At 35.7% G+C, this 22,718-nt stretch overlaps 1 protein-coding gene across 1 annotated transcript in view; it reads right to left on the bottom strand.

Moving 5' to 3' along the window:
• Window positions 1–389: 389 nt before the first annotated feature.
• Window positions 390–22,718, bottom strand: part of EPRS1 (glutamyl-prolyl-tRNA synthetase 1) — a 41,209-nt gene continuing 18,880 nt past the window's right edge. The window contains exons 13-32 of the mRNA XM_050893579.1: window positions 21,701–21,811; window positions 19,940–20,076; window positions 19,003–19,210; window positions 18,455–18,567; window positions 17,727–17,844; window positions 17,252–17,623; window positions 14,112–14,342; window positions 13,520–13,785; window positions 12,189–12,240; window positions 11,062–11,271; window positions 10,869–10,941; window positions 10,013–10,092; window positions 9,577–9,678; window positions 8,768–8,923; window positions 8,451–8,648; window positions 7,916–8,089; window positions 5,515–5,675; window positions 4,433–4,511; window positions 1,031–1,095; window positions 390–758 (exon numbers count right to left, since the gene is read on the bottom strand). Of these exons, the coding sequence (XP_050749536.1) occupies window positions 608–758; window positions 1,031–1,095; window positions 4,433–4,511; window positions 5,515–5,675; window positions 7,916–8,089; window positions 8,451–8,648; window positions 8,768–8,923; window positions 9,577–9,678; window positions 10,013–10,092; window positions 10,869–10,941; window positions 11,062–11,271; window positions 12,189–12,240; window positions 13,520–13,785; window positions 14,112–14,342; window positions 17,252–17,623; window positions 17,727–17,844; window positions 18,455–18,567; window positions 19,003–19,210; window positions 19,940–20,076; window positions 21,701–21,811 (3,057 nt within the window). The 3' untranslated portion in view covers window positions 390–607. The remainder of the gene's footprint in view (window positions 759–1,030; window positions 1,096–4,432; window positions 4,512–5,514; window positions 5,676–7,915; window positions 8,090–8,450; window positions 8,649–8,767; window positions 8,924–9,576; window positions 9,679–10,012; window positions 10,093–10,868; window positions 10,942–11,061; window positions 11,272–12,188; window positions 12,241–13,519; window positions 13,786–14,111; window positions 14,343–17,251; window positions 17,624–17,726; window positions 17,845–18,454; window positions 18,568–19,002; window positions 19,211–19,939; window positions 20,077–21,700; window positions 21,812–22,718) is intronic.

Here is a 22,718-nt window from a genome sequence, read left to right as displayed (position 1 = left end):
TGGCATTCACCTGCATCTTGCTAACAATGTGGCATTTAATCTAAGATAGCCTTTCAAACTTTTTTTACGATGGGGTGAAAATATTCCTTGAAACACCTGGCTCCAGAGGGAGTTTTGAAAAGGGTAGCACTTACCATGCCTACAAGTTAGCAGCAAATCTGTACTGAAAACTGAAAAATTTGAAGGCAAAATTAAAGGCAGATGTTTTATCTATAAACTTTATGTCAGCATACTAAACTGTACTGTAGAGCGTTTATGACATTCTCTCCAATCTTTCAGGCATTTTCTCAATGTACAAGAAAATACATGCACCAAAACAGAAAAAAGACATGAGGCAAAGGATACCTATCCTCCCCATTGAGCAACACAGAAAAAACAACCAAAGCATATTACAGCTCACAATACATGTTTATTATTAGAGATGTTTACAGAAAAGTCTGTGAATTACTGCTAGCCTAAGACTGACAACTGGGGGGGGTTATGGTTTATGGCTTTGTTTTTTGAATCATTTAAAAAGTCGCAAAACTGATTAAGTTTGGGGGCTATTTCAGTCTTAATAAAAAAAGTTCAATTCACAGATAAAGGATAAGGTGCTTTCACTAGTAATTTAGTAGCTACGACCAAATAGGGTGTAAAACTTGGCAGGGTTTTTGCCGCAGACACATCTTGCCCCATGCTGTAGTTCACGGAGAGGCTTAAAAGGTATGCAGAGGCTTTTTGCTCCCATGGAGGGGGCGCCAGGCTCAAGATCTTGATCCCTGAAATAAAAGCATACTCATAAATAAACACTTTTATTTAAAAATAAAGGTGCAATAAAGTGTATTATAAGTAAAATCTCAAAAGCACAGTAATTAGTCTGAAAGTTTCAGCACTAAGGGATTAAATATATTGAATTATGCAGGACAGCAAGAGTAAAGGGTGAGGACTGTACATCAGTGCTATACCTGGAGGCATCTTACATTCCTGTTTCATATGCAAAACATTTTGATTTTGATCTTGGTAGATACTCTCCAGTTCAGTTATATTTTACCTGGCAGTGGTCTTCTTGATCCAATCCTCACACTCAATTTCCCCACAAAAAGGGATTTGTACAATCTGAAGAGGGGTGGGGAAGGGGGGAGAGAAAAAAAAAAAACCCAAACAGTTATACATCTAAAAAAATCATCCTTGTCTCTGGAAGATTCCTAAACCTTAAGATCTCATATACACTCAAAGTGGGAAAAGTTCCCATTGCTACAATGAAATTTTAATAGCTCTTTCTCATCAGAGAAATAGATAAGCAGAGTCATCCCTCCATAGTGCAGCATGGAAAAACCTACACAAACCCAAAGCAGCATTAAAATCAAGTCAGGGTGCTGATTTTATTTATTTTTTTTTTAACTCAATATATCTTCCTTCTGTGGAAAGTATAAATACTGTTTTCTCCTCAAATACTCTGTTTTTCAGGAAAAGTTTAAAACTTTCAAACTGCAGAACAAATGCTTGCTTACATACTGCAGGACAGTGCTTTCCTAATGAAGTTTCCATTTTAATTCCATTACTATGAATTTTCATATTTTCTGAACAAGACAAGGACATACATATTTTAAGGAAACAGAATCGCCAACAGCGCATTCTTCTTGGGGGCAGGGGAAGTGGTGCGTATTTTCCTGCTGTTTCCTTCAGTTAGCTTAAACGAAGAAAACTGAGAAAGTAAAATTGAAATTATAATCTCATACACTCTTCTCAGTACTACTCTCAGCTATTGCAGAAAATCTATTTTCCCAAGTTTTGTATTCCATTTTACTGGGGTTTTTTTCATTTTTAACGGACTTTCACAGTGAAAATTCTGTTTACTACTAAAAAGTAGGATTACTGTTAAAAAGACACCCCCTACAGACATTTGAACACTCATGTAATGCTAACAGCTGAGGGCAACAACAGCTACTAAATTCAGCCTTCACAGTCATTTTAATTCTATCCAAACTGTGAATAAGGTTTGCTCATCTGTGGCTTTCTTTCACCAAATTTACATTCTTAGTGCAAAATTCTCAATTTGCCTTGAACTGGAACACACCTTTATTAGACTTCACTTAATAGCTTCGCTTTCTTGCCACTGAAAAAAGGAACTATTACCACTCTACTATACTGTTCTTGCATTAATCTTTTGTTAGTTAAATGAAACTTTGTTTAAATACCTGTGCAATTATTCTTAGAGTTTCAGCTAAACTTTGCATGCAACTTAAAAGAACACAAAATCGGTTCGCGTTTTTAAAGAGCTAATAGTCTACACTGCAGTTATAGTAAAGGGAAAACAGCAACAGGAATTCAGCGTAAAAATTTTCTTCTTAAACAGTAGCCAGTGCTAACATAGTGTAATTTCTTGAAATTACACTAATATATATGCTATAAAATTTTGTCCATACAACATATATAGGTAGAGAGGAAAACAGTCATAAAATGACATACGTCTTTTCTTTTTCAATTCAGATATGCCAATTACAATAAACTTATATATCCTAAGTACCAAAATGGTGCAAGCATCCAACTTGGAATGTAAAAATATTCGTTCACATTTCCAAGTTTAACTACATTATAAACTAGATTATATTAGAGTTCTAAACAAAATACAAATAGTTTAATTTTCTTGGCCCTCTCCAGAATCTAGCTGTACACAACAGTGAGTGTTGGACATGGAAGACCAGCCATTTTATCCTCTCCATAGGCAGAGGGTATAATTTGGAACCGCTGTGGCAGGAGGAGAAGAAAGGGTGTTCTATAGTATTTCATCAAAATTAAAGCATAATAATTTATGTGCATGTACAAATACAGATTTAGCTTCACATTCCATTCCTGCTCTTGGAATGAGCTTGACCCTTCATTTCAGTTTATTCTGCCATACAAGTTTACTGCATCTCTTAAGATTTTTTAAGAGCTTATGTCTTCCTCAACTGTTTCTTTGTCTTGAAGACAGTCAAACATAGTTTCAGAGTGCTTGTTTAATTCAGAAGTGAAAGATACGTGATGGCACATCTTGAAATCACAATGTATGAGAGCAGTAGTACTAGTTGAAGATCTATGCAGAGCACAGTTATTTGTTAAGCAAAGACTAAAGATTTTTGTTTTTTAAGTCTACCACCAGAATCATCAGATGCTTTAGAGACACTTGCACCAAAGAAATGATACTTTGCAGTCAGTAGGAAGAGCCCAAAGTTGTTTGGAAACAGAATGTTTCACACTTATATTTAGTTTTGTAGAGGAAAATAAGGCAGTACTACTACTATAGCACCTAGGCACAGAATGTCTAAAAACTCTATATCCTCAACTTCATAAGCATGCTAAATCAGTCCCTCCTCTGAAGTTCATAATTATTCCTTTAAATCTTATTATGAATTGAATTGAAGTGCAATAGAAATGTAAGAAAAGAGTGTGATGGAAGGTCAAGCCTAACCAAGAATAACTTAAAACTATTTCTGAAGTTAACAAAAGTACTATGAATTCTTGGCACTTGTGCATTTTCCATCAGAAATTTTGAAATTTTCAGAGTAGATCTAATTGGTACACAAAAAAACCCTGATCACTCTTTATAAAATACACAGCCTTAATGATTGATCCTGGTGATCCTACTACTTGAACACATTAATCTAAATACATGAACAATTTCACAAGCTGAGGTCTGTGACAATTTCAGGGTTAAGAACTTCTGTCAGTGGATCTCTGAAAAAGAAGCAGCAGCTCAATTCTCTACTGAAGACTTAATCTCTTACCTAAACTTCAAATACTTTGCCAGAACTTTAAATTTTTCACAGATGTCTAGATCACTAGAGCTCAATCATCCACATTATGGGTTATTCTTACTATCAACCCAAGGAGGTTTCTGACTTGCAGTAATTCTTAATGAACCCAATGGCTTCTACTCAGGTCATAAAGGTAAAACTTCTTTGACGTAAATAGCATGTACTTTAAACTCTTACTTGGAACCTATTACAAGATTTGACAAGTGTTTTTCACTGTTTGCATTAGAATAATGACAGTAAGTTTATCTTAATCTGAATAAAATATTTATATTAATCTCTCTGAAAAGCACTTTCTGATAAAAATGTAACATTTTAAATGCAAATTACCAAACTGCAGCATTGTAAGTCACTTCAAGACACCCTGTCACCTCTGGCATAGGACTAAATTTTGAATGGTGGTAGCCTGAAACACCATATTTAGTAAATACGGTATTTTAGCAGAAGAAGAAAGCAACATGTATCACAAATTTGGAAAAGCTAATTTATTTTTGTGCAGCTCTACAAGAGAGGCTTCATCTGCTTGCGAGGGGAGAGTTCCATAAAAATCACAGCAGTATTTATATATAAGCTTTGAAATTTCTAGCCCCTGATTATTTGTAAGGGACAGAAAGTGTGTGAAGGCACTTACTGGGATAGAATGAAGTAAATTTCCTTACCTTTCCTGAATCAAGCTCTTTTTGAAAGTCATCCATAGTATTGGCCACCACCATATGACTTTTTAGGTCCTCAGAAGCTCTAAGAAAAGGAAAAAAAAATTCGGTCAGGGCAGATTTATGCACATAACCTCACTGGCCAAATGAACTAAGTTTTCAGAGTCAGTCAAAACAAATAGTTACAAGAGAAGCTATATATTCATTCCAACCTTCCTAATCCAGTTATGTCTTTCTACCACTTCTGCCCTCAAAGAGATAAAATTTTGATTAATTGCCAACGGGGTGTTCTCCAGGTTGCTCCACATTTCACCATGTTAATTCACACTGTTGTGCATGTCAGTTCAACACTGACCAGCTGTAGATAGAAACAGGTAAGTACTATACATGTAGATTTTTCTTTTTTAATTATGTTCTAAATCTAAATAGCAAAATGCTTTTTAACTAGGTAAAAATATTCTGCTTGTAAGCAACTTTGATCACCACAGAAGAAAGTAGGAAAACTCATCTGCCGTGGTGCTGGATCAGCACCCTGTTCTTTCTCAGTGTATTTACAAACAACAATTTGCAATGACAGACATGCAAGGGATTTTGGCATATGCAATTAGTACAAATAACAGTTCCAAAAAGCATTTGATTGCTAATAAGAAAACAATCCTATGAAAGTCAATAGGATATAGGGTCTTAAAATACACTTCTGAACATAGAACTGCAACTACTGAAGTTTCTTGGACAACTTTGTATCTTTCAAAATTCCCTACCAAAAGCATCTTTCAGGAATGAATCCTGTGCATTATTATCCCATGAACTATTTATGGTGTATTTGTTTATTAATACTCCACATGAATTCACAAAAGTATTTTTTAAAATAACTTCACAACCTTTAACATTCTGTTTCCTGAGCACAATAAGAAACTTCTATCACTGTATGTGAACAAGTTTCAGAGGCAGAAAAATGAAAAGTCACAAACAGAAAGATGGGCCTAACCCGTCTTTCTCCACAGATGAACCAATAATGTGAGAAATTCTTCTGACAGGTAAAGTGCATCTGTGATTAGCACAGCCATTTACTGTACCTCTCAATTTACCTGTTGTAAAGGTTAGCATGGATCTCCTCCAAAATCTGCTTCAGTCTGTCTTCTGCTTCATGTTCAGAAAAGGTCAGCTTCTGTCCTGTGTCTCTTCTAACAGCTACAAACTGTTGGCTCTTCATGTCTCGTGGTCCCACTTCAACCCTGACTGGAACACCCTTTGTTAAAAAAAGTTAGAAGTTATGATGAATAAGTCATTCTCAGAAGAGTTCATTTTCTCTCTCTCTTTTTTTTTTGTTCTAAAGCCCAGTCTTAATATAGAATCACTTTACACATTTTAAGTTTCTTTGAAAAAAATCAGCATATATTCCACTGCTTTTATGCATTTCTGTCTTTCCCATCCACATTCTCTTCACTTGTGCATTATACCTTGCTCCAACCTTGCTTCACTAGCTTGGAGACTGCATCTGTGCCAACATGCAAGTAATACTAAGACAGTTAAAGCACAACTGAAACTACACTAAGACAGTTATCCCAGATAGTTCAAATCAGATTTTTAAAGTCTGAATGATTAAGACTTCTATATTCATTTTAATGTTCTAGTTCATCCAACAATACCTTTTAATTCTGTTTTCACAGAACACTTTCAACTGTATGAACAGCAAACAGCAAAAGTTCTGTTAAATATAGCCCTAATATCGACATTAATTGCATAGAATATTTGACTACAGATAGTTGCTTTATTTATGTAAAGCTTTTATGCTTCATAAACTTTGGTGGTAAGAACCATGTAATTTCTCATCTCTCATATACCATCAAACAAAAAGAGTTTCCATTTTACTAGTCAGTTAAGAGTCTACTGAGTCTAACTTATTTTCTCTACACCCTGCTAACGTGTCCCAAGCTGTACACATTCTTTCACGGGAAATGAAGAGAGTAAGTGTGAATGCACTTTGGTGGGTGGTTTTGGTTTGTTTTTTTCCTCAAGGGAAAACTAATCAGTAAGCTAAAAAGCTAAAAGCTAAAAACATTCTACAGTGTTCAACAGGTGAACAGGAGAATCAAAGACATTTACCCAAGCTTTCTATGCATTTTGTGCTCTGGAATCTCTTCAGGTTCACAGCCTCCAAATGATTCCCTATACCTCCCCCCACCTTATTTGTGCTAAAAAGATTAATTATATAGTAAAACCTGTCTAAAGGGTGAAATATCTACTCCTACTGCAAAGCTACATACAAAGCTATTCATAACTGTAATTAACAAGCAAATTAAACTGAACATTCTAGTTTATGACATACAAAAAAAGCTGTCCCCATAATTAAAACTCAGCAGAAAGTATCTAGTATTCCTAATTGTAATACTACTTTCCAGTGAAAGAAGGATGCCTAATGGTCATGTAGGAAGAATTCCTAAGAAAGAGCAATGGAACTAATACCAGACATTATAAAACAAATACCAATGACTTGGCTCTTTTTGGAGGTAACATCAGAAATCTGCTAAGCTGAAAAGTACATAAGGCAAAATACTTTCCAGTTCATTCTTGTACTTCTTACTTCAATACCCTTATATTTTTTACCCTATGAAATTCCTTATCAGTACTTAATAAAATGAGTGCAGTTTGCCTGCAATTAGCCTGAAGATGCAGTTTATGTATTATGCTGGATACTTTAGTCGATTTTATAAAAAACATCGTTTGCCCCATGCTGTGCCTCCTTGATAAACCTAATTTTATTTAAAAAGTCTCCCAACATGGATTCATGGTATTAGAGCTCCATCTAAAAAAAATATAAGGTTACACAAAGGGAAGAGGACATGGACACAATGGGAACTATCAACAGTTCAGGGAGCTTCTATCATCTTACATTGAAGATTAACATATTGAAACTAATTTCAAATTCAAAACAAAAATATGATCCCATAACATCACTCAATACATTATTCAATTTCTAATTACCATTGTTTCATTCTTTTCACTATTTTTGTTTTACAAAAGCCTCTTATATTTGATGAAGCAGAACTGTTCCTCTCAACTACTATGAGGGGAACATGGTAATTTTGAAACAAAAAAATTTGCTCCTTTCTTTGTTGACCCTGTACAGGTTTATCTTCTCTGTTCCACTGTGTGCAAAGAAGGCACTGTGGTGACCCTGGAGGCATTTAAGTATTAGTACAAATTTTTAAACATGCAAGTAATTTGTACTATTAACTTCATTTTCTAGGTATATAAAGTGGAGACTTGGAAGTTCAAAAATCGCTAATGACACACAAATCCTAGCAAACAGAGCAAGTCTCAGAAAACATCATTTCTTCAATTATTAATGAAAGTGATCACTGATTATCAGGCAGCAATTCTTCATTTAGAGAAAATATTTGCCTTCGGAAAACAAGGCACGCATAACATGCCTCATACATACCCCCCACATATAAGCTCCAAAACACCTCCTGGAAAGAAACATACCTTAAGTTCCCAGTGGTTGAACTTCCAACCAGGTGAATAGTTGTCTCTTAAATCAGCCCGTACACGGATATTAACACTAAGCAGCCTATGATGATATTCATTACATTTCTTCAATAAAGCCTCTTTGTCCTCTTCAGAAAGGGAATTTGTGATACCACAGGGAATAATCACAACCTGCAATATAACATGACATGTACTTTACATTATAAAAAAATTAGCTCCTAGTTATTATAAAAACTTAAAACCAATATTGTGGCCCTTTATCCCAGTAATTTCTTTCAAGTTCTCAGAAGTAAAGGATACATTTCCCTTTTCATCCAAATGATACAGATAAAATTATTTTAAATGGATGGACTATCAAAGGGAGCTTGTCCACCACAAGTACCTTAATGATTTGCATTAACTTTATACAGCACGCTCTGTAATTAGACAGCTCCTATCCTATGTTAAGTCTTCCAGGTGCCCAATACAAAATGCTCATGAATTCCAAGACAGGAAAGGAAACAAAATGGTAGTTTAAGGCATTTTTACACACCTGAACACAGGCTACTCGAGGTGGGAGCACCAATCCCATGTTATCTCCATGAATCATTGTCATTACGCCAATAGTTCGAGTTGTAATGCCCCAGGAATTCTGATAAGCAAACTGTTTTTCTCCTGGTTTCTTGGGATCTTCAAATACAATTTCAAACATCTTTGAGAAATTCTGCCCTAGATGATGTGACGTTGCTCCCTGAAATAGTTGCACACAGAAAATTCTACTCAATGGAAAGTTAAGTCTATCAAGCATCAGTTTAAGGCTTTCATCTTACTGTATTTACTGAAAAAAATATTCTTCTAATAGATAAATACCTGGATAGCTCTTCCACTGGCAGATATAAATGCCTCTACAGTGGTTGTATAATCACCCCCAGCAAATTTCTCTTTCTCTGTCTTCCTTCCTTTCACAACAGGTATTGCTAGGAGATCTTCGTACACTTGAGCATACAGATCAAGTATCTGCATCACCTATGATGAACATACTGTCTTAAGAATTACTCAGTATTTTGCATTTGCTAAATCATGAAATATTTTTATATGCCTGAGTCTAAAATCTTAAAAATTTAACACTTCCCTAAGATTGTGATTAAAAATTAAGTTTTCTTCAATTGCTTTAAACTTTGGCTGTTATTTTCTATGAATCAAATAGCAAAAACTATAAACCATGACAGAAAACAAGAAGAGTCACTGCAGAAATGCCAGTCCAATGGTTATACTGACTTCTAGTTTCCACCTAAAAGTCTGAACATCCGCTAAGTAAATAAAGGTATGCCATGATACTCAATGAAACATCTGTCTTTTGGGCAAAGGAAGTGTTAAAATTTCGAGCAGTTAACACATGAATGCGTTATTTAGATTTTTAAGTAAAAGAGATTTTTAAGGAAAGTATTCTTCATATATCACACTCTTCAAACTCCCCATATTGTTTGAAGAGACTAAAGCCTCAGACACGGGTTACATCTGAGAAAAAAATGGGTTCTAGTACACTTGGCATTTTTCATGAGGGTTCCCAAAGAAAAGGAGACAGATTTCTACATGGTCCTAGTAAAAAGATTTGTTTGTGTTGCTGTGGAGTAAGGTAACTTTCTGAAAGCAAAAGCACTAGTGCATTTGCTTTTTACCTCCTCTGCTGCTTCTTCATATGTTGCAAATGCTGTGTGACCCTCTTGCCAAAGAAACTCACGAGTGCGAAGGAAAGGTTGGGGATGTTTGAACTCCCAACGCTGGAGGGGGGGAAATAAAAAAATTGAACACCATGATTAACACTGAAGTGTCAAATTATTGTTAAAAATAATATTTATAAATAAGTATTAGAAAATTCTGAATAAGAAGTCAACCAGCCACAGATTTCTACTTAAACAATATAATCAACAATATACATTGATAAAGTAAGTTTTACTAAAAGCAGTGAGAAAAACAAATCACATAAACCACAGTCATAATTTTGCCATGAAATATGTGCTGTGATCAGTATCATCATGCCGTGTCCACATAGAATAATTGTCCTACACTGCACTTATGATACAACAGTTACTCAGAAATCGTGTACAGACATACCACAACATTGCACCACTGATTAAGCTTGATAGGAAGATCCCTGTGTGACTGCACCCACTTTGCATAGGCAGGATACATGACTGTAAAAAGAAAGCAGCTTTGGGTCTCTGCACAATACAGCCAGTTTATGCCAAACCCTTCTTTTTGCTACAGATAAGCTTAACGTTCTCTGCTGTGAGAACTATGCTTTTATGTTTAATTCTCTTTAAAACACATTTTTTGTCTTAACACATAATATTTTCACTGAAAGGAGTACTTTCACTTCATCCTGTGTCTCTGCAAAATAGCTTGCTTGCTGCTGGTCGAAGTACAAACCAAAGCTTAATATCTAATGACACTATGTTTGTATGTAAATACATCTAGGTTCACGAATAGAAATCCACTGACCTCGAGATTTCAGGATGCTATACCATACCTGATTCAATTAAAAACTCATCCAGCCTTAGGTCTTAAAATGTTTGTTTAAACTACTCAGAGTAAATTTTAGTAAAAGCTAGTTTTACAGCTAGAGTCAAAGTACATGCAAAACTGAAGTGAATTACAAGATGAAGAAATTTTCTTATAAACAATATAAAACAAACAACCAAACGTGTTTTTCAGTCAAAGCAAGTCAGTCTTCAGGATATTAATGGAAAAATTCCTAGAGTATACGTTTCCTAGAAAAGCCTATTTAAGGGAACGTATAGTGTTATGACATTTGCTATAAGCAGCAGCAAATTTAGGAAATTTTGATAAGGAATTATAGAAAACATTCTAAAAAATGGGTTTCCGCTTTTCAAAAGGGACTCTTGTCTATCAGCTACACTATACCTGTAACTGTTTTCTTTACAGCCAAACTGCATGAAAAGAGGTCTACCTGTTTCACTTGTGGGACGTACAGCAATTGGTTCAGCCAGATCTGTTTTCCCGGATCTTGTGACCCAAGCAACCTAAAGGGGGAGGAATCAAACAAAACAAGTTTGGAAAAAAACCCTTACTTTCATACTCAGCTGCAGACTAAGTGGTTGGGTTTTCTTGTACTCAGATTAAAACAAAGTTTTGAAGTGTACCTCAGGAGCAAAGTCAGCAATATGAGTCTTCTCTTTCTCTAGGGCAGCCTGGGACACAAACATGGGGAAGTAACAATTTTCCACTCCAAGTTTCTTGATCTCTGCATCGAAGAAGTTCTTGATAGCTTCCCAAATAGCATAAGCCCAAGGACGAAGAACATAACAGCCACTCACATCATAGTATTCAATCATCTCTGATTTTGTGATCACCTTTCAAAAGATTATTTAGATACTCAAGTTTCAATTTCATACACAAAGAACATTCAGTAATTCAAGTGTGTGGCATGCAATTCAAGAAAAGTCTTCTATTTAAAAGTCTTTGTGCTCAAAAAGTTAGCAAAGATATGCTTTGAGATTGCTTTTGTTACCTATAATTAGAGAAAGTTAAGCAGGAACATTAAGTTTAATAATAGATCTGAATAATGTAAACAACTAAAACTGAATTTCATGAATTCAAGTGCGAGACAGTAGCTAATTTCTGGGAACCAACAAACTGCACTTTTGTAAGAAAAGTCTCTAGGTCATGTCAGAAAGGATTTTTATTCCTTAGGGTATAGGCAAAAATTATACTAGTGAGAAGCAATGTACACCACTGATATCTATTTACAGTCTTTCATAAGTAGGCTAATCTAAACTAATCATCTCTAGTATGGTTGTTTTGAACCTCATGAGCCAGCAAACTCATTCAGTATCAACAGATACTAACTTCTGTTATACATCACCTTGAGGTGAAATAAAACTCCCAAGCCTGTGGAATTCCTATCACTTCACTGAAGCTTTGCACTCTTAATGAAAGAGGAATTCATACATGAATTAAGAAAATCCTACACATACATACATACAAACAAACAAACAAAAAAAAATACGAGGGGAGGGGTGAAATGGTTGATGCTCATCCTTTTTACAGCTTCCTAAATTTATTCAGCTCTTCATTCCAGGCACTTCTACTTAAGACCATGATAGCAATGTAAGAAATAGAAAAGAGCAAGTACCTCGCTTTGTATTAAAAAAAAAAAAAAAAACAACAAAAAACCAAACAGAAATACAAGATAAGATATAAATCCACAACAGATCTTGATTTATAAGAGAATGAAATAATTCTTTAATTCAGACTGATGTGCACTTACCTGAGAGAACCAGTCTGCAAGATTTTCTTCTTTTTTAGCTTCTAGACCCAGCCTACGGTATTAGAAAAGAACCAGATTTGTGCTGTACAGCATTTAGCAGAGAAATTTATCCTAACTTTTTTTCTTTTTTTTTTCAAGGGGGGGAGGGCCCACAGAAAAAGAGGGGCATGGAACAGATTATTTTAATTTTACTTCATAAAGCTAACTTTTCTCAATTTTTTTCTGACAGTTCAGTACGTATTGACTAGTAGGAATTGCTAGTATTTCCTTACCTTGGATAACAAAGTATTTCATAAAAACAGCTCTGTTTCTTTTCTACTGTTTGAACCCTTCTAATTCTCACCATGGTTGCATCAAAGAACCTCATAATGATGCATTAAAAAACCCAAGCACCTCCAGTAAGAACTTAAGATTAACCAGACCTGTGTGTAAGCTGTTTTACTCTTTATTTTAAAAAATTCTTATCTAGCCAGTGGCTACAATTTCAGGAAACATATGCAACTTGAATTCACCATTCATGTGAATGTCAGTCACACTGTTCAAGACAGAAAACTGACCCTACCATCAAAATAAAGATAACCAGTAAAACTACAAGATTCTAAAGGAGGCTAAACTCACCATACTCAAATGACAGTAGACAAAAGTGACTTTTTTATATCTCTACAAACAGAGAAGTTTTAAAGGTGAAAAATGCATTTTTCTGGCATAATCTCTATACAAAATAACCACATCTGCGTCTCTAACAGGATTTACGATTCTGAAACAGGAAATAAATAGTGCTGCATACTACATGCTGTGGAAAAGACTTCTAAACTTTCAGGGTGGGACCAGGAGAGGGGATGCACAGCAATCATCGCTGGAGAGTTCCACCATCAACAGCAGCAGTGCCTTGCTCTGGGTTGGGCTACATACTTCTCATGGTACTCGCAGTAAATATTTTGGAAACCCTGGTACAATGAAATAAGCATAAGGTTTTTGTTTTCTCCAGGGTTTATACTGAGCAAGATACAGCAGCACATTTGCAGAAGCAAATAATGAAGTATAGCAAGTTCTCAATGATAGTAACAGTACCCACAGTAACAGAGTGTGCACACTGCTTTATGCTTTCTACAGGCTAAGTAGAATTTTCCTCAGTAGGATGCTGAGGTACAACTGACACTAAATAAACTTTGGTAACTTGCTTTTGGCTTGATCCTAAATATGAAAATGTACACAGTTATTTTGCAAATGTCCACACTTTCAAGTGAAATGAGAAACCTGTAAAACTCTAAATCTGAAGAGAGGTAAACAGTTGAGGTTTCTAGCAAATAGATTAAAGATCACATCTTTACCTGGTTTGTTTCTTAGGGCCTTGACTCTCTCCTGATCCATTTGAGGGGAGCTCATTACCACTCTGTCCTTGCAGAGGTTCTTTTTTTGGGCGATCATTTTGCTTCTGTTGCTTACTCTGCTTTTCAGACTTGTTCTCTTTCTCTTTCTTCTTCTTGTCTTTGTCATCAGTGCCATTAGCAGAAACTGGTTTATAGTCAACTCCTGCAACAGACTTATACTGGGCCTTCAACTGAAGAAGTTCCTTAACAGCTGCATCTATCTTTTCCTTGAAGAACAAAAAAATAAAGATAAATTTATAGAGAAATCACAGGAATAAAATGAAAAAAATAAAATGGATCTATGTATGGCATTGTGGACATCCACACAGTGTTGGGGGAAAAATCTGCAAAAGCCAATACTTAACTTGAATGTGTTAACATTTTAAAGACCATATCTGACAGGAATAATTTTAAAAGTACATTTCAGATCTCAGAATTCAAATGCTGCCTATTCTAAATGTACATTTCTAATTCCCATAATCATACTGAATTTAAAATAGATTTTTAGATTTAAATACATATATTACATTTTTATATTACCGTATGTTTTTACCTTTTCTGCTTTTTCTGATTTCAATTTCCTAACTTCATCTCCTTGAAGAGCTACTTTGCTAAACAGGGCTTTAGCTTCGGGTGTGTCTGGACCACTGGGCACTGTGTTTGATGCCTGAGGCAAAGCACCTTGAGCTACTGGTGGATGTCCTGGCTTGTAGTCCTGCCCAGTCTTTTCCTTGTAGTCAGCTTTTAGAGAAAGAAGGAGTTTTACTGCTTCATCTATTTCATCCTATATGGAGGACAAATAGCAAGATGTGCTGATGAGGATTAAAGAGAGAACTGACAAGAAGCATTGATTCTCAGGCTAAGAAAATAAAATTTCCATCTAGCAATAAAAAGTGCTTCATAATTAGGGGAGGACTCAAGTAATAGCTCTTCCCCAAGCAACAGGAGTATGTTTGAGAGCTGTCACGTTGTACCAGAATGTTCCCCTAGCCCACCTGGCCAGCTATAACCTGTTAATAATTGCAGCAGAATCTACACTGAAAAATACAATAAACTGTTTTAGAAAAGAGCTTTTTCAAAAAAAAAAACCAAAACAAACAACCAAAAAAACAACAACCCAACACCAAAACCAATTCTGCAAGGCAGAAATATAGGCAAAAAAACCCATCAGCTCCTGAAAACATATAGGTTTGTCTTGTGTTCTTTTCCACAACTATCACTGAATTTGTCAAGTTTTGAAAAGTCTTGCTATTGTTGCAGCACACTAGATACTTTTATCTTCACTTGTCTGAAATACAGCAAGAAAAAGTAAAATACATTAAAAACTTCTGCAGGGTTGACATCTGCCATGCTTGTGCCTATTCATCTAGATGTGAGAGGTTAAGTTTGACTTTCTACACCAGTAGAATTTAGAATTTACAGCTCGGAGTCAAGAAAGTATCCAGCATCAGAGTAGCCTTGTGTGGCATTATCAGACCATGCAAGTTTGATGGCTAAGCTATGACCCTGACATAAAGGAGTTTGATCATTACTTGGTGAAAGATTTCCCCCCCGTGGCAGAACATGGTAAGAATTACAATTGCTTACTCTCTGTTTACTATTATACCTTGGAAGCTTTCTCTGCTTTGAGTCTGCGTACCACTTCCCCTTGTTCAGCTACTTTATCATAAAGTGCTTTGCCATCCACTAAGCTACATAGTGCCAAGTTACTGCAGCATACAGGAGATGGAAGTGTAGTAGAAGGTATACAAGGAGGAGCTGAAGGTGGATTTCCAGGCTTGTACTCTTGACCTGTCTTTCGTTTATATTCTGCTTTTAGATTTAAAAGAATTTTCACAGCCTCATCTATTTGTTCCTGAAGCAAGAAAGGAAAAACAGCAGTTGCAGATAAAGATAGAAATAACAGAGAGGCAACACAATAGCTAAGGTAACATAACCTTTACTAGAATGGCACTAACATAGCTGTTGTAATAAAACTTCTAGAGCTAACTTGTCAGTATAAGTTGTCATTATTGAGTTCTGTGGTAAAACTTTTCAGCCAGAATACCTAAGAGTTGCACATCAAAGGACCGAATCAGGTAGTATATGTAAGGGCTGATTTCTGTGCCATGAAAGCTTCCCATTTAGGCAGCTTAGTTCCCTCCAGTTACAGCAGTCCCTGACTTTGTACACTGGAGAATGGCAGCAAATACTCAGACTCTGAATAAAGAATGGTTCCCTGGCCACTATCAAATTACTACCAAATTTATTATTGCCATTCTAGCTTTCAATTTACAGTCCTTTTTTCAAGTTACTGCCTATATTCTGCTTCACTTATCTTGTATCACTAAAAAAAAAAGAACTTGTTTATTTATTTTCCAGGTTCTCCATGCACTATCACAGAACTCATTAAGTCAGCCATATCATCAGCTTAAGAGAATTTGGGAAAGCACTTCATAGAATTTGAAAGTACTTGCTTATATTTTGTTCCTCAAGTTTCACAAAACCTGTAATTAGGTTTTAGTCTAAACTGAAAATATTGTTCCACTCAGAAGTATTCACTGCTAATACTAATAGTAAAGCTTCACCTTTGAAGCTTTCTCCGATTTAAGCTTGCGGACCACTTCGCCTTGTTCAGCTACTTCGTTGTATAGAGATTTGCTGTCTACTGGACATGGGGATGGAAGAGTAGAAACAGGAGAAGACTGAGGAGGGACAAAGACCACAGGTGGGCTTCCAAGTTTGTACTCCTGGCCTGTCTGTTGTTTATATTCTGCCTTTAGGGATAAAAGGACTTCCACGGCAGCACCTATCTCATCCTGAAAGAGAAAGGAAAGGGCAGAAAGAGGGAGGAACAAAGATATAGAGACATAAGACTCTGAAGTGCACCTTAAATACTTTCATGAAAAGACCTGCAGTTTATGCGCACCTATTCCATTTTCTTAACTATTTAGTAGAAGTTCAGAGAAGTTTTCTCTACTAGTTTCCTACTTTAACAAAGTAACTCCTGTCAAGGGATATACAACGATAACAGTCCTAAGTAAAATTATAGCAATAAATTAGTTTAGATCTTCCCATTTATTTAGATTTTATGGTGCCACCAAGACACTACTATGAACAGTATTTAGCCACCAGGCAAAGTGTGTTATTTCCCATCCTTTCTTGCTCTGCATTCGAAAGAATGGAAAGAACACAGCTACTAGTAGCTATGTTTTCTATGCTCAGTTCCAGACAGGAAGATGTCTCGAAAATATCTGTAGTATTTGCATCCTTACTTTCTTTTTTCCTTTCTGATTTGGGGGTTTTGTTTTGGTTTTAAGGTCTAAATAGCAACAAGTCAATGCTATGAAGTCACATAATTTGACCATATTTAGTTAAATAAATAAATAAATAAATACTGCAGGACACTTTAACCCCAAGGACCAGATTTAGACACTTAATCAACTCATGCTGTGGGATGAATCCTGTCCACATTTCAGAATAGCAGTCTAAGAAATAAAGGAATTTACTTGCATCTTTATCAATATTAACACAAACTTTGTCATATATATCTAGCTAAAAGATCAGTATTGGAACAAGCCTTGACAGAACAGACCCCAGTCCAAATGATGATCACTATGAAAACATGGATCCATAAGCACCCATTCACCTCCACAGACAGGGAACAATGGGCTACGCAAACCCAAACAAAAAAATATTAGTTTAATCAGCCACCTTAGGTGCTTTCTCAGCTTTCAGTTTTCGGACCACTTCTCCTTGCTCTGCCACTTTATCATACAGAGTCTTACTGTCCAGGGTACCAGAGGTCTCAAGCTTTGAAGACTGTTCAGTTACAGATACTGGAGCATTTCCAGGCTTATACTCCTGGCCTGTCTTCTCTTTGTATTCTGCTTTCAAGGCCAGCAACTGTTTCACAGCTTTATCAATATCTTCCTTTGCTGCCTTCTTAGCTTTCAAGTCACGAACTATATCACCCTGTGCAGAAACCCTGTTGTAAATGACCAGATGACCTTCAGATGCAGTACAGGTTGGAGTAGAGGTATCACCAACAAGTGGAGCGGATTTTCCTTTTACAGCTGAACTAGCCTTAAAAAAAAAAAAAAAAGCCAAGTATTCAGCATGATAATCTTGTACAGCAATAGATGTACAGTAATACATTTTATGGCACTTTTCTAAAACACAAGTTTACCTCTTTCTTTGCAGTTTCAGCTTTGGTCTTCTCTTTTGACCCAGATGTTGGCATTTCCTTAGTGTGTCCATCAGGGATGTAAATCAAAATGCATGGGGCATCTTTACAGCTGTAAGGACTATAAAAGGATTTATAGAAAACACAACAATAAAGGAAATACACGATACATATGAAACATTTATTGAAACAAACATTCTATTCTTTCTACAAGATGCTCTCGCAGAACTGCAAGTTTATCTTTGTACACAACTGTAGTTACCCAAATTTACATAACTGGGGATCTGCATTTTACAAACAAATTTTCTTTATGTTATACTATTATGCTGAAATGCAGTGTAATATCAGATGTTTGGTAGCTTGCTAAAGAACTGTTACAATTAAATAGTATGTGCACACTCTAATTGGGCAAAGGCCTGTTTTATTCTGTAATACTGTTCCTTCATTCATATACTTAGAATCACAAGGAAACCATGATTTCTTTACTAAGTCCAGGTTAGCTGGGGTGCACCAGAAGTGCCATGTACTTGGCTTAGACAGTTTGAAGAGGTAGGAATGTACAAGCTAAAAGCCATGCCAGTCCACAGAAATGTTCCACAGAAAGGTCATGGTAAAGGGGAAACTACTTGCAGGCAACATTACTCTTGCCAATGCATATGTGAAAACATTAAAACACAGCAAGCTAAAGCAAATTCTGTGAAGTCTGCTTAGGCCATTCTTAGGTAGCTTACCTCACTGGCTCATAAGGCTGATCACAAATAAAGAATCCTCTCCTCTGAAGTTGTATGATGTCCCCTTTTTTTAACTCCCTAAGGCAAGGATCACCCAACATCAGTTCTTCTTGCTGTAAGTGTTAAAAGAAATCAGTCCGAATCTAACAGAGCACAAGAAATAGTAAGAAATACAGTACAGCTGTGGAAGGATAGTGATGATTTTCTGATTTTGGAAGTGTTGAAATGTTAGTTAATACCAGGGGCAGCAGAACAAGTACTAGCAAGAATATACCATATCATAAGAATGTATCAAGACAAAAACTCAAACTATCGGTCCCAGATGTGCAAAAGCCAGATAACGCCTGACAAAAAACACGAGTCAAATTGTAATTTTGAAATTATGAGAGGTTAAATGGAAACATGGAAACAGCTACAGCAGCACATGATTTACTTGTTTGACAAATGAAATCTTTACATTGAAAAAAGAGTAACTGGAAATAGTGATGGCAAAAAAAACGCCTGAACATTAAGCTTTGTGGAATAAAGGGGACAAAAAGATAACTTACCTTGCTATTTCGGTTGATATATTGCTTGAAATCTTCATCTTTGCCTAGAACTGGCTTAGTGATCAGATGCTCATAATTTACACAGACAGTTGGGATGAGTGGCGCACGTGGAGTTTCTGCTAACCAAGTGATCTTGGTTGTTTTTTTGAAGTCTTTATTCTCTAAGTTCAACTTGGCATCAACGGACACAATTTTTCCACTTGAATTTCTACAGGAAAACAGAAATTATAAGAGTAAAGCCTAAACGATTAGTTCTTATTTGATACTACAGACCATCAATAGATTCACTGAAAAACAAGAGTTCAGAGTTCATTTTTGAAGTGTGGGAGACGTAGGAAATGAAAGAGTGTATTCACTCCTGTTTAAGTTCTCCTTTAATTTTGATTTCTTAAATATCAAGAGACAGTAAAGAACACGGGGAAAAAAATCTCTACATATTTATGTTCTCTATCCCAGCTCACCCCATTCTGCCACTGTCTCAACGCAACCATTTCAAAGATACTATGATGACATTAATGGTCTCCTTTCCCACCTCAACAGTTCTGCAACTGAAACTGTGATAGGTTTAGTTTTTTAGTATGCAAAAGCAGTATTCGTTACAGAGTGAAAGTTGGTAAAATTCCAGGTGTTTTTTTTGTCTGAAAAAGCTGTTTCACAGGGGAAATATTACTGTAGAAACATGGAGAACGCTGGATGAGAGGGGCATGCAGTGTCAGGACTGACTGGTGATTTCAGTCCTGAATCTACAGTAAAGTATGCTCTATGCTAAAATGCAGTTTTGTGGCATATTTCAAAGTAGATATTTGTATATAGAATCATAGAATGGACATATATAGACAACTATTAATATTTTACTGTTACAAGCTACCTATTAAAAGAAAAATCAACAAAAAGCTGAAAAGCAAAAATTAATTTCATCTCCCAGTAAACAGGTTACCTGTTTAATTTGGTGATGATAATATTGCCCCAATTTATGAATGTAACCACCTCTCCCTCTGTCAGGGTCTCTGCATCTGCGCCCTCAATCAGGACTCTGGAGCCATACCACACAGGTTTCAACCCAACATCGGCATTCTGTGAATAATGATTTTAATTTCAAAGGAGAGATTGTTATTATATAAGCTGACTGAAGTTAATGCAGTGCCAAAACACTGCTTTATTTATGATAGAAGATAGATGAAGAGAAGATGGACAATAACAGTAATGCAAAGCTATAGTATTCTTCTACAACTCTCTCAGGTTTCTCGTTCACAAGTGTTGCATGCACTCCTCTGACAGTACACTAAAAAAATTCTATCTTCTATCAGATATTAGCTCCAACACACCTGATAGCATATCCCATTTCCTTAAGGTCCATACATCTTTAAGATCTTACAGATAAGAACTAAGTAAGTTTTTCTCAAGTTTCTGTTTTGCTATGCAAATTCCCTTCAAAAATAATTTAATAACTCTCATTTTTGCTTTTTTGCATAGTTAATATGGAAACAAATATGGAGCTTCTCTCAGCTGCATAGATTTTTAAAGATAGAAACTGGAAATATGTCATAACAGTAAAAACACTCAGCTGTAAAGCATCTCAACAATGGAGATAAACTTTTTTGTTTTTTAAAAAGGCAGACAGCTGGGAGTTCAGACTTTTTCAACTGATCAGGAGTTTGAAACTTGTTTCTTCTGGTCAGTACTTATTTCATTATATACTGGAGGCAGCATTTTTAATATCAATGTTTTAATATGCTGGCTTGCATCTGACCAAACTTCAGACTTTTTGACTCTTTTAAGAGTCACAATTCTCACTTGCATCTGCTCAAAATCTGTTCCTTGTTTATCAGCCACGGGAAAGAGGGCAAACTAGATATGAACTTCTCAGTTACAAAAAATGGCTACAGGAACTCAGAGCAACAAAATAAAAACAAATAAATGAAGCAAAACCTCAACAATATTCACTTGTTTCTCAGTATAACTGTGATATCTAAGGGATGCTTTCAGTGAAGCTTAAGTACAATTTGAGATGCCACGCTCAAAGGAAAGCATCTTTCCTAACTGTAGTGCCAAAACCAAATTGTACCAGTATCACAGTCCCCTTCTTAAGGGATATTATTCTGTTTACTGGATACTAACAGTATCAAATTAGCAAGTTCTTAACTTTTGATAACTATTTGCTATCCGAATTTAAAAGTCTTATTAAAAAATCCAGAGAATGGTAGAATTAACAGGTTAATATACCACTTCTCTACATAAGTCTAATTTTATAAACTATTTTAAAAAAATCTCCTGCATTCCTCACTCTTATGAATAAGCAGCATCTACTGTATTATACTCATAAAGCTTGAATAAAATTTTATATTTAAATTTCTCTGTGAAAGTTAGTATCAAACAATAATAAAAACAGTCTAAGCATCACTCCATACTTGTAACATCTCGCCTCTTCTGAAAACTCCCAGAGGGGCCTTTCAATGCACTGTCTATATGCACTCTACATATTTACAAAAGTAGTTTCCTACATCCTCTTAACACAATAAACACGTTCAGTAGTTGCCTAGTTTTTGACAATTCTGTGAAAAAAAAGTACACCTTGGTTTTATCTCATGCTGTCTGAGCAAGTTAAAAGCAGGACTCTCCTTGCTGACTGCTCCAAACGAAAGTACTTCCAAATTTACTGATCTGCAATACAAGAATATTAAGAGAGTAAAGCGAGAACCTTTGGATGTTTAGCCACTTCTTTCATCTCCTCTTGAGCTTCAGGAATATTTACTGGGACCACTGCATCTTTCAGTAAAGCGGTGTACCGAGGTGCTACTGGGTCTATAACCTACAGAAAACAAATGAGGTGGATCATGAATATATGACATTGACAGAGAAATAAGATGTTGTATAAAATAACAACCACCGAAAAGGAATATTAACTGGTATTCTTTATGTTACTGCATTTTTTTATGTTTGCTTTAACATTACTTTAATCCAAAGCTATAGAAAAGTGAGAAAACAGTGGTAATACTTCACAATTTCCCATCTTTACTGAAATACTTTGAGTAAAAACTATGGATTGGGTACTACTGACACCAGAAGCAACCAAAATTATGAGCTAATGCCTCATAGAGAAGATAGCAAAATGTACTTTGATATAGTTTTACTATGCACATAGGCTATTACTCCTGGACCACTTTCTCTGTAGGTAGCTGAATTTAAAGCAATAATTTATCAGTGCAGTTCGTTCTTTTTCCAGCAGCACAAGACCTGATCCCATACTCATTTTCCAGGTCAGTACTTCAGCAGAATCAGGGACAGACCTGGCTATAGAGGAAGCACCAATTAAGTCTGCAGTTTTAATACAGACGCATTAGATACTATAATAAGGCAACACCATAACATTGACTTCATCAGGATTTCTACAACATGAGTTTGGCAAGAAAAAGATACCACTAAAATGTCTTCCTGTATTTTTATTGCTCATTTTCAAATTCAGCTGACGTAGTTTTCCAGAGCACTTTTCATACCTGAAATACTGGTTGTCAAACTGTTCAGAGGCATTTAAAAACATAATTAAAGTAAAACAGTTGTTTAGGTCCAAAAAGGAATATCAGAGATCTACCAGTTTAACTGGAAACTAACACAAAGGAAAACACCTGCTTTTATTAATATAAAGTACACTTTTTTCTCCTGATTTTATTCCTGCTCAAGTGAAAAACTACATGGCAATTTTAGAAAAAAATATTTAG

The sequence above is a fragment of the Gymnogyps californianus genome, chromosome 3, assembly GCF_018139145.2.
Source record: "Gymnogyps californianus isolate 813 chromosome 3, ASM1813914v2, whole genome shotgun sequence".
Taxonomy (NCBI): Eukaryota; Metazoa; Chordata; class Aves; order Accipitriformes; family Cathartidae; genus Gymnogyps; species Gymnogyps californianus.
The sequence above is the reverse complement of the archived record's forward strand: the minus strand, read 5'-3'. Positions and strand labels throughout refer to the sequence as shown.